The sequence below is a fragment of the Ammodytes marinus genome, assembly GCF_949987685.1.
Source record: "Ammodytes marinus genome assembly, chromosome: 13".
NCBI lineage: Eukaryota > Metazoa > Chordata > Actinopteri > Uranoscopiformes > Ammodytidae > Ammodytes > Ammodytes marinus.
Window position 1 is genome coordinate 12,965,398 of NC_137217.1, and position 15,694 is coordinate 12,981,091.

Below are 15,694 nucleotides of genomic sequence, written 5' to 3' on the forward strand. Positions count from 1 at the left end.
CAGTTAGGCTACATTACGTCCATTACAAATATACAACCCTTCCTTTCCACAGATGATTATATGTTGTGCAATATTTTAAATGAACATAGGACTATAATAGCCACTAGCCTTTGCCTGTGAGTTTTAACCAGCCATCCTGGCAATTAGCTGACAACCATTCTGGATGATTAACTATACAGTAACTTCCATGACCTGATGTCATGGATAAACTGCAAACTGAGCTTTTTTCCCCCTGTTGTTGACTCTGGCAGTGTCAGTGTTATGCTTTTAAGTAAAGTGTGAAACCAAAGTATGTGGTTTTACATTAGCAGTAGCAAGTCAAATTACAAGATTTACATGCTAAATGCAAGTCAATTTAGCTGTCAGTCTCTGTTAGTTATTAGGGGTAATTTTAAATGGTGCCCAGAATTATGTCAGTGTGCTATGGATAGGATGATTTTTTCATCCAAAGCTATATTGCAAAAAAAAACGTATCAGAGTGTTAAGTGATCATGAGACTTAGTCAAACATAGCCTTAATCGTCACATCAACTACCCAGCTCTGCCCTGTTTTTAACTCTCCTTTGAAGCTGGGTCACCTTTGAGAAGAAATCTCACATCCACACACACTTCTACACACAGCTTAAAACCATTGTGACATTATCACCTCAGATCTTCACTTGTGTGTGTTCAGGTTATCAAAACATTCAACTATCGCTGCCTGGTTGCGATAAACTATAAAGGCTAGAAAGTTTTGCTTATATACGCAGACAGCAGGTGAGAGACCAAAGTGTCTTTTTTTACTAAAACATGGCACAGGTGTTCAACGATGTCATCCTATGGGAATGTAAACACCAGTGTGTTTTCACAGGGGACAGACAGCTGGGGTTCTGTGGGGTAATGGTGGTGGTGGTGGTGGTGGTACCAGTCCAATCCCTGCATGCTCTCATTCAGTTGACCCCTGTGACACAAGCAATGTTAACTGATCTCGGCTTAATTTTCTTGAAAGCAAACATTTGTCACGGTGTAAAGTGAATATAAAACATTTCCCTTAACCTTTCACAGGCTATGTTATGTCATAAATGTCACCAAACGCTAACATAAATTGAGATGATACCCTTAAGAATAAACATTTGTCATCACGTTAAATACAAATGACAACATCCCCGGAAAGCCCCCCTAAGCTCAGGATCACTTTCAAAGGCAATTTACAAAAACATGTTGATTTATCAAAGAATGTGTTACTTTTAATGTAGTCTTGTGAAATGATGCATAACTTATTTAAGTATAGGGCCTATGTGGATTTTGCAAAAACATATACAACGGAACATATTAATGATGACATTCCACTCACACCAACCAGCCACAAACCTGGAAGTTTGACTGCCAACAGAGTTTATCGGAAATGTCAACAAATGAATTTATCAAACTCATGTTAATCTTTTTTTCTTTTCTGACAAGTGGTTTGATAATTCCTCTAAATGTTTCTTAAAGTTCAAACCACTAATTTAGTTACATGGAAATCTAAGAATATTATGACAGTGCCTAAAGTGTGCAATGTGAGATGTATGTCTGGTAGGGAACAGTTTTGTTTATGTGTCAAATGTGGACCCCTTTTCATTTGAGGAATTGAAAAGGGCAAAAATGACCACAACATGTTTTTTCAGAACAAAACACATAACGTTAAGGAACTATATGAGTTAAAGTCATAACAACTTTGAATACTTGAAAAACAAATATTGTATAATCAATGCAGAAAAAGGTTCACACAGAAAAGTAAATACAATGTATTGTAACTTACTTACTAGGTTACTATACTCTATCTCCACGTTAACCTATATGCATTGGAGGCAGCTGCAGAGATGTTTAATTAATGTGACATGTACAGGTGGTATACGGGGGGTGCAGTTTGTAATGATGCTGCATGCTACATGTGGATTAGAAGTAGAAATTGCCCTTACATACATTTCTTCCGTCTTCCGCAGAAGTGTTGCCTCTGCTTCTCCCCGTGTCTGTAGTCGTCGTGGTGATGGTCGTCACGGTGATGGTCGTCACGGTGATGGCCTTCATGGATGTCACTTGGCTGGCCCCTGATTGGATCTTCACCGACTGTGTCTGTGGATCTCTTGGTGACAGAGTGTCCAGTGGAATCTGCGGATCTCTTCTGAGGCCCCCTTGGCTCCTGACCTCTCCGCTCTGTCCCGGAGTCTCTGCTGCTCTTGTAGAGGATGTGCGGCTGGTGGCTGGAGGGTGCGCTGAAGTTCTCTCTCTGAGCAAGGCTGCGCAACACGGGTCTCAGGAAGTAGTCCGCATCCTGCGTTCTGATCAAACCTGACTAGAGGCAAAACAGAAACTCCCATTAGCTTCACATAAAGTACCTCGTCAACCTGGACACCTAGCGTGGGCAAATCTGTTTGCTTCACCCATATTCAGTTGTATAAGCTATAAAAGCCATACTATCAACATGCTTGGATCAATTTGTGTGCAACAATTGTACAACGTGTGTAATGTTTGAGATATATTTCTATATCCACTTAGCCTTCCTTTAGTCAAGAAGCTACACCTTGTGGCATGCCATATTAAATCAAAGTAAAATGTCAGGTGAATATAGCTGATTCCCAACATCTCAGCAGCCAAAACATTGTCTTCCACTCACAAAGTAGCCCAAAGGTCCTCAGTCGTATATTAGCGAACAAACCAATTACCTTCTCCAGCACTTAGCTTCTCAATCTGTCTCTGTCAGCAATTAGTCAACATTTGACTCATGGGTCACTACGAACCTGACCCCGCTAAACCTCAGGCGCGGCTCAATTACTGGCCCTGTTTCTTCATGTTCAACATCTGTTTTGCTGTTCGGGGTCAGACGTTATCTCAGCGCAATCTAAATAAGACCCGGTCAGATAGAAAGAGTTTCTTGCAAAAGGGGCGATGTCAGGATGAAAGGAGGTGGCATTTCACGTATAGGCCTACTCTCACGGTTCTCAAGGTTTCTTACTTAAATAGTCCCACAAATTTTGAATATATGATATGTAACAAAGCCCTTACGTTTAACAAAAAAAAATTCTAAAATGTGTGAACATTGCTCCCTCTTATACTGTACTGTTATGGAGGACCACTTTAGTGCGTTATGCTTGCAATTTTAGAGGAAATGGGAGATACCATTATAAATCTCTAAAGGTTCGGCACAGGATTTCTTCACTTGACCTAATTCTCTCTTTATATATTTGTCTCTAAGGGAAAGAGACAGAGACATTTTCAGTTTTCAGTACATTTTCCCTTTTTAATAAACTTCAATCAACACAGCAGATTCAAACACTTGGAAATGACTTCTCTGCCTCTCCTTTTGTCTCTTTGGGTCTCTCCAAACACGCACCACATCTGTGTTGACAGTCAATTGGCGGAAAGTGTTTGGACTGTAACCATTCTTGGCAGAAATAGTGGTTTCCCTAAAACATGTTTAATTGACTTACTCAATTTTTATTATCACTGTGGGCTGTGAGTGGAGTGCGAGGTCCTTTGCTTGCTGGCCGACAGAAACAGGCTGACACAGTGGCAGTGGTGAGGCTGCGGCTGGCCAAGCCTTAATGCATGTGTGTATGTGTGTGTGTATGTGTGTGTGTGTGTGTGTGTGTGTGTGTGTGTGTGTGTGTGTGTGTGTGTGTGTGTGTGTGTGTGTGTGATAGTGCTTCACAGGACTAAAACAGGGGTAGGCATGAAAGCCTGGAAGACAGACGTTATGTACAGTATGTGCAACCAAATGTGTGTGAGTCCGAATGAGTCTGTGTGAATGTGTACAACTGTGTGCCTACCTCTGTGTGCTTTCTATTTGTGTGCTTTCTAAGTGGTCTATTGTTGCAATTATTCAAACTTGCAAAAGCAGACCTCTACAAGCCTCTACCTACAGTCAAACAGAGTTCTTGGGAAATGCATTAAGTACTGTGTTAAGCCCTGAGTTTGAAAACTATGAATTCTTGAGGATACAAGCCAACATAAATGTAAAAGCTGTGACCCCAATGACTGTGCAGTTCACAGCTTTCAACATGTACAGTGTGGCAGACAATGTTTATCGTGCATTAGTAATGCATTTTTGCAATATTGGAGCAGCAAACTGGCATATTCTCTTAATTGTATAAAAAATGTATTCTCAACATTTTTATAATGAACGTCAAAAGTAATTTAAAAAGTATGAATGCATCTGTGTGACCCCTGAAGTACAAGGATTTCCCAGCAGTTGGTCTTCAAATGCGGGGAATGCTTGTTCAAATCCCACCGTTAACTTGTATGCCCTTACCACAAGCCAGTGGAGCGCAGTTGGTGTTTACAGGTGTTTTGTGTGTTGGATAATGATCATTTCCCAACGTACAGTTACTGCTGTTTTTCAGACAAAGGACAACAGCAAACAGCGACACAGAAATATATTTGGAGACATATTTACAGCCGGAAACACACTTTTCTTGCACAGTACTACTTAACTGTGATTACAATAATTTTCAGACCCTTTAAAAACATTAGTAAAAAAAAAACACAGCAAAAAACAATGGATATATAATAATAGAGTATAATGAAGTTCTGCAGTATCTGAGAGCGCACATGTTTTACTACAGCTGCAACTGACTAGCACTGTCATTTCCCCTCTCAGTGTTAATACCCCCCCAGAAAGCACAGCTGTGGTTCACTGTTCATGAAAATGCTGCACCCAATTCTGTCACAGCACTGACTAGCATTGACCCTAATGTACACTCTTTTCATTTTCATTGGGGCAACAGAAGGAAGAGCGTGGTTGGGGGATACAATATTGAGAAAATAAGGAGAGAGAGAGAGAGAGAGAGAGAGAGAGAGAGAGGCTTGCTAATGCATTACCACCTTTCTCTGTTCTGTAGCTTCCCTGCCAACGGTGAAGAAATAATCCTTGCCAGTAAAGCCCAGCCAGGGTCGTTGGTTACAATCACATGTGACAACCGGTGCGTGATCCTGTCATCTGCATTGGCACACCCGCCCTAGTGATGTGTAATCACAGGCGATTGTCAAAATCTGGTTCCAAGTCACGGTGAGGCCTCGGACCTGAACCGCGCAGCTGTCAACCTTGAAAGTGTCTCATGCTAAGTTCTTATTCTGTTTAGGGTGGGTGGTTTAGGGGGGAGGCCTGCGCATTGAGTCCAGAGTGTTGAGCTAAAGGAGCTCTCTGAGTAAAACGGGTGCCATATAATAGCTGACAAACAGGTTTCTGTTGATTTTTTATCTCGATCCCGACAGGAAAGACTTCAAGCTTTCCGAAGAGGGAAATCTAATTATATTTTCTTTTTGGATGTCGTTTTTGTCATGAAAACAGTGGACTTTTGTCAGTTTCTATAACAACTCCAGACTTAAAAGTACAGACCACAGGCTGCTATGATTGTATTTTTCCGTCACAGATTTCCTATTATTTATCTGTGCCTTCTTGGTTTACTGCATGCAACACTGAATTATTCAGAGCAGTAGGCAGATACAATATGTATTCATGTATACAGCAAAAAGTTAAAAAAAGAATCACACAGAAGTGGTCATTTAAAAAAAAACAATGCAACCTTAGTAAAAGCCCTTTGAACAATTCAACTTAAGACGTATACACAATCATGGGAGTTATGAGATTATTTTTTTGAGACAATCCAGCACTACATGAAATAAGTTATACTACACTTTCCATATTCAGTCTAGTCTGTCTTTTCAACATAATTGGCGCTAGCCTACATAACGATGTATTGTATGCAGTGAAATGTAAGCAGATCCTTTATTCACAACACTTAAGATGTGGGTTCTTTGAATTACACGTGTTCATGATTGCTGAAGCGTTTTGTGAGGTGTTCACATGAAGGCAGAGTTAGGGATGAGCTACTAGTATGGCTCCATTATAACAAGAAGCATGAGTCACTCTCCACACATCATCTTGTTTCCTCTCATCCCTGTCTGTTGTCACACTGACTAGCTGGTGGACTGTTTCTTCTCAAGGTCCATCAATGCCCCTTATTGTTCTTAATAACATTCTGTCTTTATGTTTTTTTTTTGTCCTGTGCTTAATACATTCAAGCCAGATGTTGACGTTGTATTGTTTAACTTGTGTTGGTAGGTTCTGTTTTCTACTAAAACATTCAAATTTTTATATCTTGCGCACGGAAGAGCTTCTGAAACCAGACTACAAATCCTACAAAAAACCATATGGTATAGCAGTGTACTGTGTGTGCAATGAATACAAGATGTTCTCTCTTGAACAAAGCAACATTTAACCCTTTTTATCTTTTCCTCAGCAACAACAGCCAACATACCCCACAGCCAATCATTGTAGGATGTCTTCAGTCTGTAAACTTTAAGCACAGTCTTTAAGCTTAAGCTTGGCTGTACATAAAAAAGCATGCATCTGCTACTTCTTCATAGTATGTGTGTGTGCAAGCTACTGTACTATGTTAGGAGATTAGGTCAGCTAGAGCTTTTCTTAAATAGCTAAAGTCATCAGATTACACACTGCGCTCTACGAGGTGCAAATAGCAGTCATAAAATGCTGAAACACTACTTGGGAGGGCACAAACAGCTGGACTCTTTGGAGTCAGACGCATCCAGACAAGCAGTGACAGGAATGGGGGGGGGGGGGACGGTAGGAAAACGGAACTAGGGGGGAAGCATTCAGTGCATTACAAGGTGCACCTGACTGTGTGCACTATATGGGTCCCTGCTTTGCTCTGCCTACCTCTCTTTACTTACTGCAATACTTATTTACTTAAGTTCTTAGTCCAATCATATGACAAAACAGTTTGCCTAAGGGCTCAGAAGGTTTTACTGTGTAATACAGAAACTAAGAATAAAAATCACATTTGCTTTTTGACCACCCATAGTTTTATGTATTACCCAAGAACTAGTCTCGCAAAGCCAGACCAAACTAAGAACAAACAAGCAACACAAGGATTTGAGTAAAAGAAAACCAAGTGGAGAAGTTACCACCACACATCTTTTCCTTAATAGTACTTCAACTATACGCCTACAATTCCCAAAGATCCTTTCTTTTGACGGACCAAAGTGCAGCTATAATTCTTTACTGTGTTTTGTTCGTGCAAACTGATTCCATGATGGCTACACTTCTTGCAGTTGGCAGGAGGGCTTGAACCGTTGGCTCGGTGTTGACAGGGCTCATGATGACACTCTGACATTGCACTTCAGCACTAGACACCATCCCTTAATCAATTAGCTGTTTCACTTCAAGGTGCACATTAGTCATCTCTTGGCTAGCCGTCCACAAAACATTACACCAATTTGGAAAGGAAACAAACGTTCCAAACGGACTTGGTTCCAGTCTCCCAGACATATGCACATGACTCAGTGCCTAATCTACTTTGTACGACTGAGAAAGCCGTGAGTGATGTTTGCGCATGATAAAACCAGTACAAAAAAAATCCTCACTTGATTGATCTCCCTGAATGTTTTGGAAATTGATTATAGCAACGAGCCAGGACCACACTGCTTGCTTTTCAAAGCGTCATCACATCAATCCACCATCCCTCATCTAGTCTTGGAAATCCCAGAGGTGGGACGAGTGTGCAGCATTCTATTATTACTGTTACTATGAAGCCTGAGGCGAGAAACACACCCTTAGTTTTACAAGAGGAAAACGCATGATCTCCAAGTGATTTCTAGTGGGAGGAAATTTAGCATTTTCCTTTAGTAGGTTCTACAAAAGTGTGTGCATCAGAACCTTACCATGAAGACGCAAATACAGAGGCATGTGAATCTCAGGGAATAATTAAGTAAATTTAAACTCTAATTTTTGTTGTCAATTAGCAGTAAATGAAAAGTACAGCAGTGGCTGATGGGAATGTCCATCCCTATAGCCCAACCGCTAGCATGGCGACACATCACACGGTCATGACTAGATGGCATATATGGGACAAAAACATGATTCATTGTGTCATAGTGCAACGCATGCATAACACTCCGCTCACCTCCTCAACTTCCTCAACCCCATAAAAGCCAGACCAGAGAGGGGATTAGGCTTCAGCATTAAGTCGACACAGAGAAGGGACCTGCTTTATGATCCCCTCCTCCGCATGTGTGTCACTGTGCTGATTTGCAAAACATTTGGCAGGTGAACAGAGTCAGTGGGGCTGGCCCGCTTCTTCTATTCCAGCAATTCCTACTTGTAAGTACGAGATTTTTATGGTGGAACTCACTGCTGTCATCAAAGTGGGACTAACCACTATATGGGCTGCCAGAGGAGGGGAGTTAAAAAGGCAACTTATACATCAGCTTTACAACGTTACGCTCCTCACAAGGGGGTTTTCAGCACTTCAAACTGCCAGGGAGGGAACAATGGCCCTCATAGCCTTCATCACTACATCTTTCTTTCTCTCTCTCTTTCTCTCTCTCTTTCTCTGATTCTTTCTCGTTCTCCTTGCATCCATCGGCCAGCCTGTGAAAACACTTTCATACTGACTGTGTATAAGTCACTGTAAATGCATTAATACCATACAACAAGGAGGACCCCATAGATGTCTTTCTTTTCAACAGAAACATACATTGACCAATGCAAATCCAGCCAACGAGTGGTCGGCTATTGTGACACAGAGAATTTAAGAGACCCTTTTACATTACATCAAGACAGAAAACAGCCTTCATGAATTTACAAAAGACACATTATACCAAAAAGAGAATTTTTCCGGAATTTGTAGAAAAAAAATATGATTTTCCTGATTAATCTTTCCTTCGTCATTATAATGACTAACTTCTTTTTCATCCTATATATTTTTCTTTAACTGAAATTAACTTTCCACAGAAGATTATGTTATAAGTGGTTTCTAGGTCAGGCTTAAAACATAGTTGCCTTATCAAATGTCTCCAACAATGACAAAGCAGAATCAATCGGGTGATGAAATGATCTCATCATAAGTGGTATTGTGCAGGAGTTGGAGGCCAGGTGCTTCCACTGACACAGCTATTGATCTGGATTTACTCTGGTCAATATTTACCTGACCCCTTCCAAATAGGAACCTGGCCAAAGTGCAAGATCGCCTATGAGCATTTAGGGGGCCTAGTGAACTTTGTTACCAAGTTTTGACCACTCATATACATGTGGAGCACACACAACATGGCCTGTGTAAATGAGTATATGACTAATCGATGTGAAACCCTTAAATATTCAGTTTTCAGGTCATGCCTTGAAATGGTTAAACACTTGCGGTTCAGAGCATGATAACAGACTTTTTTTTTTGGAAAATAATAACCATCTCTAGCTTCGCCTAGGAGTCTGAATGCCTTTGTCGGCTGATATAGCTTTGCAGTCCACTAACTCACACCAGAAAAAAGTCACATACTCATTGATGCACTGACCCAGTCCATCCTAGCCCCTCTCAGTCGTGAGAACCACATTTACAGTCTCTGCAACCCTGGACCTTTTGGCTGAATCATTTATAGGGATCTGGTCTGAAATGCACGCACACACTCACGCAAGCACACACACACACACACACACACACACACACACACACACACACACACACACACACACACACACACACACACACACACACACACACACACAGTAACAACCATCCCTGGAGATGTGCCATTCTCCGTCTGTAGTATAAGGGGGGAATTCTCAGACACAGCAGTGGTCCTCTACAATAAACTCTAAAATATAAACAGCACACCAGAAAAGACAGGCCTGAAATGTATTATGATTAAAGTCAAACGTGGTCATACAGGGTTTTAAGGCATTTGTTTGGTTAAAACTGTGAAAAGAATATACGTTTGAATGGCTAAAAGCCCAGATGCAATCCTTACATGACCACAAGCCTGAAAGCTCCTCAGACTCATTTTCATTATGTCAAGCTACTAACTGCAAGATTGCACACACACTTTAATGTAAATTCTTTCTCTGCCATATGCCCAATGGCTGCAGTATCCAGCATTTGTTGAGTTATGCATGGATATCTGTCCATGTAAGTTCAAGACAGAGGGGATTAATGTGTATTCATGAATTCCTTTGTTCTCTGGTCCAGACTGCTAAGAGGGCTGGTATAACACTTGTGGTCTTACCGGGGTGCAGCTGCTTCACTTAGGTTTACTTAATGTCATTCTTACAGGAATGTTTCCTTTATATTAAGGCAGAAGAGGAGGACCACCAAGGTAACAATTGAAATTCAGCCAACATTCTTCACACTCTAAGGGTGTAATTAGAATTCGTACACTTATCAATCTTGTAAATAATGACACAATGCCATTAGAAACAGGTAGAAACCAAGCCAACATTACACCCGAACCCCACCAGAGCAAATACAGAGCTTGTCTTTTGTTCACACGCCATCCAACTCAACAGATTTAAGAACCTTAATCTGCTTACTTTTGGAGTTACATATTGGCTGATTAGTCCTGTATATTTTAGTATCTTGTATATCATGCTAATACAAACATTAGTTATACATTAATGTGGCACCCAGTTAGTTCACACACCCTTCCAACTTTAAGGAATTCCAGGACAACTTAGTCAATTTACATTTTCTGTATTTTGCAATTTGGTGTTGGCTGTGTTGGATCTGCAAAGGATAATGCTTACGATTTGAGAACATGTTAAGGTTCCTGCTGCAGATGCCAGTCATGGTTAAAAAAACATTGTATGTAAACTTAAATTCATATCAATGAACTGTACTTGGCACATTGGCCATGCAAGCCGGTTAAACCTCACACTGAGTGCCAAATAAGAAGATGAAATACCACCAAAACTTTGTTTGACATGCATGCGTTTTGGGGATTTTCCCTGGCTAATTGACTAAACATTCTGTGGTGTTCATAGACTTGACTTTTCCATTCATTAGGTATTAATACGCTGATTTAGGCAAAAGTGCAATACACCCTGAATGAGCAAGAACTAATGATGTTCGACAGACTGATGGAAGAAGCTTCTGTGCACGGCTTGACAACTTAGGCTGTATAGGTTTTCTAAGTCAACTGAAGCCAAGAACAAGTCTATTTTCTGACCAGACCGGACAGACAATGAACTGACTCAAGTGCTGCGTGAGAGGCAGCTGTACAGTAGCATAATGAAAGGACTGCTTGATGACTGTGTTTTGTGTCAAAGAAGAGCACAGTGCATTTCAGTGGGACATTTTTTTGGTTTTATCTACATTTTACTGGCTGGCTGTAATCAGATTTTTCCCCGCTTTTCATACTTTCTTCCCCTCTCACTCTTTCCTTTTGCTCAGTGTCTAATCGGCATCTGGTGTCTGATACCTTCTAACCCCAAATGACAGTACATTTATGCTCTCAGACATGTACCTCTGCTTGCTCACTGTGCTATTTCAGTGTTTTCTAAACTTTGAGTTGAACTCGCAAAAGTGGGTCATGGACCTCTTTTTTATCTTCTCCCTCTCACGTTTAGTATGAAAAGATCAACAGCTGCTTAGTTTATATAACCCGGTGGGCCGTGCTCACTCAGGCCAGCGAGTGCAATTACAATGCTCACTTAGCAGATCAACCCAAATTGCTGTCAAAATTGAAATAGGATAAACACGTCTAAAAGAAACAAACTTTCCAATGAGCTTTCTGTGGAGCCTTTTCACAGACGCAAAGACACACACCAACCAACATTCAACTCACGTCCATCCTGCTAATCAAAAAGCTTCCGCAACCCGACCCCCCATGCATGTTCAGACTCACCATCCCCATGCATGTGGACAGTGCCACCGAGGAGTTGACCCTTGACCTCAGCGACCCCTGGTAAAAGCAGAGGTCGTCCTGGTGGTAGGCCCTCAGGCTCTGCGTGCTGTTCTTTCCCAGGACCTGGATGGTGAAGCCAGGTGCAATCAGGCTCCCGGAGGCCTCCCTCAGCTCCATGTGGAAGTCCTGCCCCAAGCCACTCAGCCGGAAGTGGACCGTTTCACTGCTGCTGCTGCTGCTGTCTGTGGTTGATGAAGTGCCTGCGTCTGGAGTCAGGGACCTTCTTCGCCTTCTGCGCTGGTGGTGGGCAACTTCGTGAGACACGTAAACGCCTTGGTGGTTGACTTCATAGGGAGATACAATCTCATATTCTGGGTGAGAGTAGAGTGAAGTAAAGTAGAGAGAAAGAACATAGAATTGGAAGATCATGAAGTGGAACACTGAATTTGTAATGCATTGTGAACAGACCGAGAGAGCAGGCCGTAAGTTTATATGCAAGAGCTACTATTTTGACATGGACTTATTAAAGGTGCTCCGAGGGACTTTCTCCCCCAGCTGTTGTTCCTGGCATAGCGTACCCATGACAAAGGCATAACGAAAAACTATAAAATAGCATTCTTTGAACTGATGGTCTCGTTTGCTGTTACATGTCATTTATGATCATTAGAGGAAAACATTTCAGAACTATTTAAAAGTTCCTCGTAGCACCTTTAATAGATAGAGTTGTCAAGGGGTCAGAACAATTGCTGAAAGAAGCTATGATGCTAGATGTCATGCACTATATTTTGGAGACCCAACTTAGCAAAAACAATGTGGTCACTCCTTTCTTATTTGAACTGCCAACATAATGTACTGTGACACAGTGCATGCAGTGTCATCTGCTACCTTGGTCAAATCACGGACTGAATATAAACCACAACCTTTTTCCATTTCTTTGTAAATTTCCCTTGACCTGCCTCATATAGTTTTACTGGCAGGGTCAAGAAAGAGTTACAAGAAAAGGAAGGGGTTTAGACGATTCCAACACAGGCCTTTCAGCGGTGAGTGAATCACGTTTGACCTAGTGTTTTACTACAGTTTTTACTACAGCTCAGGCTGGATAACTGCAGGTCATAAAGGGAGATGGTGGCAAGTCACTGGCCCGGCCTCTCATAGATGAGTTAAATGTCTAATGGCGCTGTGGTCACAGAAACTGTGGGCTTCTCTCCAAAGGTCAAATCCGAAAAATAGCTGACTCCTTGAGCTGCGCCAAAATTGGTTTTCCAGAGGAAATGATGACAGTAGGCGCCACTCCTGTCAATCCTCTTAGTAAATATGAGCTGACCTCCTAAAGTATGTGTTTAGGGAAAGAAGCATGTCTTTGTCTTGAAGCGTTTGGATACATTGCAGGGTTTGGATAGCATGCTTCTTGTGTGCACAGAAATCAATAAAAATGCAACATAATGTGTTAAAACTGATTTTGTTTTGTTTTGTTTAACTGATGTTGCTGGACATGTTCCAGAGAGTTTCAAAGCCTGTCAAAGTGAAGTTCTGTGATGGAATCTCTGTGCTTATAGTTGGAGCCTGGTACCATAAGCCACCACACACCTTAAAACAGTATGCACTTGATAGTCTTTGGTTCTATGAGTGACCAACCCGGCAAACAAATAAAACTTGGTCATTGTTGAATCTGCCACATTGTTGCAATTGCCACTGCGAGTGTGTGCCTGGTCGTGCCATGGGAAAAAGTATACGTGGCCCCGTTATCAGCTTCCCAGAAATAACAGCAACCTTACACTTACAGTCAACAAGAGCCAGCCTCAGTTACTGTACTGTGTGACCTGCTTTAGCAAGCCCGAATAATGAGTATATATAGCACAGAGACAGACATACTTTGGCAGTCTGAGAAACACACAGACAGAGTGACAGACAGTGTGTCATCATTGGCAGAGAGGTTTGCCTGAGGTTTGAACTTGGCCATTTGGTGCATCCTGGGTCCGGCTAATAGCCCCTACCCACAACATGACATATACTTATTAGTGGATGCATTTATTTAAAGCACCTTGCATTACCTCAAATGCACGTGTTTCGACTATGGGTGGCCACAGTGTGAAGCAAACCTCTGAATCTGATCCACCCTGCAGCGAGTTACAGGACAGCAGAGCGCGAAACACATACTTCAAGTCTTAAGCCTTCTCCATGTGCAGACACTTAGATGGACAGATAGATTAGGCAGAACCACTAAATGGTCTCCTCTATATCTTCTCTGTCGTTCTGTCCACCTACCCCCAAAACTCAGACACACAGTTACAAATGTGTTTGTTCCGCCCTAACTCAAAAACCAGCTGCAGTGACCCATGTCTGACAGTATACAAACAAAGAGTCAGCGGGAACGGGGCAGGCATACAGGCACACACGCACACACACACACACACACACACACACACACACACACACACACACACGCACACACACACACACGCATCTTGTCTGATGGACCGAGACAAGATCCTGGTTTGGGTAGTTTGTTGGTTTAGTAGATCCTGAGTGCCATTAGTCCTGATAGGGGGTCTTAACCAATGGGTGCCGCCTTGGCTTAAACGTAACAAAAGATTGAAAACGTGACCTCTTTCCTCACTCACTCAAACATGGATGTTTGAACGTTAAACACATGCAATGACACACTGAGTAATAGCTGGGCACTGGCTGTGAGATGATCAGAAACAGAAGTGAGGGGAAGCCCTCACTCGCTCCACATGTGCAAAGAAAGAAGGGGAGTTTTGATGTTTGTTTATTTGTTTACATGTCTGCTTTTCGTGGTTACTGAAGGGTGGAAGAAAAACAAAAAACAAAGGAACTGAAGGAGGGTGCACAGCCAAAGCAGTTGCTGAGTCAGCTTACACCGTGGGGTTAAATCCACAGCAAAAACAAAGACCAGATGAACGTGTTGCACTTTCATCTGACTGAATTGCTGGAGCGAGCATCAGTGCATCTTTAAAAACGGCTTTGGTGACTTCACAGCGTGTTATACAAAGCCAAGTACACAAACACGAGGGAGCCATTTTCATGTTGCTATTCAGCAATTATATATGGACTATTGCAGTGGATCCCAATTGGAGCAGTACAACTGCAGGAGACATTTGCGGCTCTGTGTCAGGGTGCAGGTCGCCCCCCAGCGGTGAAGACAGGCAACACACGGCGCAGGTGAGCGCTGTATGATGCTGCTGGCCGTTTGAAGGATACAGAGAGTGTGGATGGTTCTACTTTTCATCTTAGTATAGCCAAAACCAAATTGCAAAGCATGGACCCCTGATCAAAATGCACTTCCCCCATATTAGCAGAAACACTGTTGAAAAGTGCAGGACCGTTTGTTCGACACTTTATAGGCCTACCTGTATGTTGAGGTAAATTGAGAGATCGGAGCAGGAACGACGCTTCTTGGCGAGACTCCGCGCCGTCAGCTCCCCCATGCACAAGCACGCTCTGCGAGAAAATGGAAATGCAAATATGACTCGTTTTGTGCATCCCGATGAAAAGGGCTACAATGGAAAAATAACTTGGCACTTTGTCAATGCTGGAGTGTTGACAACTTTACGGGCTCTGAGTGCATGCATGTGCGTACAAGCGCGGCGGGGGATAATACAACTGACTTACTTTGCTCAGCGTGAAAAAGAAAAAGAGGTGGAAAAAGAGCGACGGCCGAGTCCAGCTCCTCCAATGTGTACAAATCCGCGGGAAAGCCATCTCTGTGGGTCACCTCCACGCAAAAAGAAAAAGAAAAAAAAAGAAAGAAAAAGAAAAGAACAACCTGATGCCCTAAATCACACGGCCACTTGCCAGCAATCCCAAGAGCTTCAATGCACCAGTCCAACAGCAGCAGCTCTGCAATACTTGTTGTGAATGAAGCACGGGTTTCAGATGCGGGCTTCTTCACTTCACGTGCCAATTTAGTTCCCATTCATTTCCCCGGCGCAGTATCCCGACGCGTCAAAACGCTTGAACTCAAGTCCTCTCTGCCGGCAAGTCATTTTCCTTTTTCACCACTCTGACAGTCCGACCAGTAT

At 42.3% G+C, this 15,694-nt stretch overlaps 1 protein-coding gene across 1 annotated transcript in view; it reads right to left on the reverse strand.

Annotated features, from left to right (window-relative positions):
• Positions 1-15,694, reverse strand: part of adamts16 (ADAM metallopeptidase with thrombospondin type 1 motif, 16) — a gene marked incomplete at its 5' end in the record, with an annotated part of 128,566 nt that overhangs the window by 35,651 nt on the left and 77,221 nt on the right. The window contains 3 exons of the mRNA XM_080039537.1: positions 1,944-2,313; positions 11,652-12,022; positions 15,023-15,113. Of these exons, the coding sequence (XP_079895663.1) occupies positions 1,944-2,313; positions 11,652-12,022; positions 15,023-15,113 (832 nt within the window). The remainder of the gene's footprint in view (positions 1-1,943; positions 2,314-11,651; positions 12,023-15,022; positions 15,114-15,694) is intronic.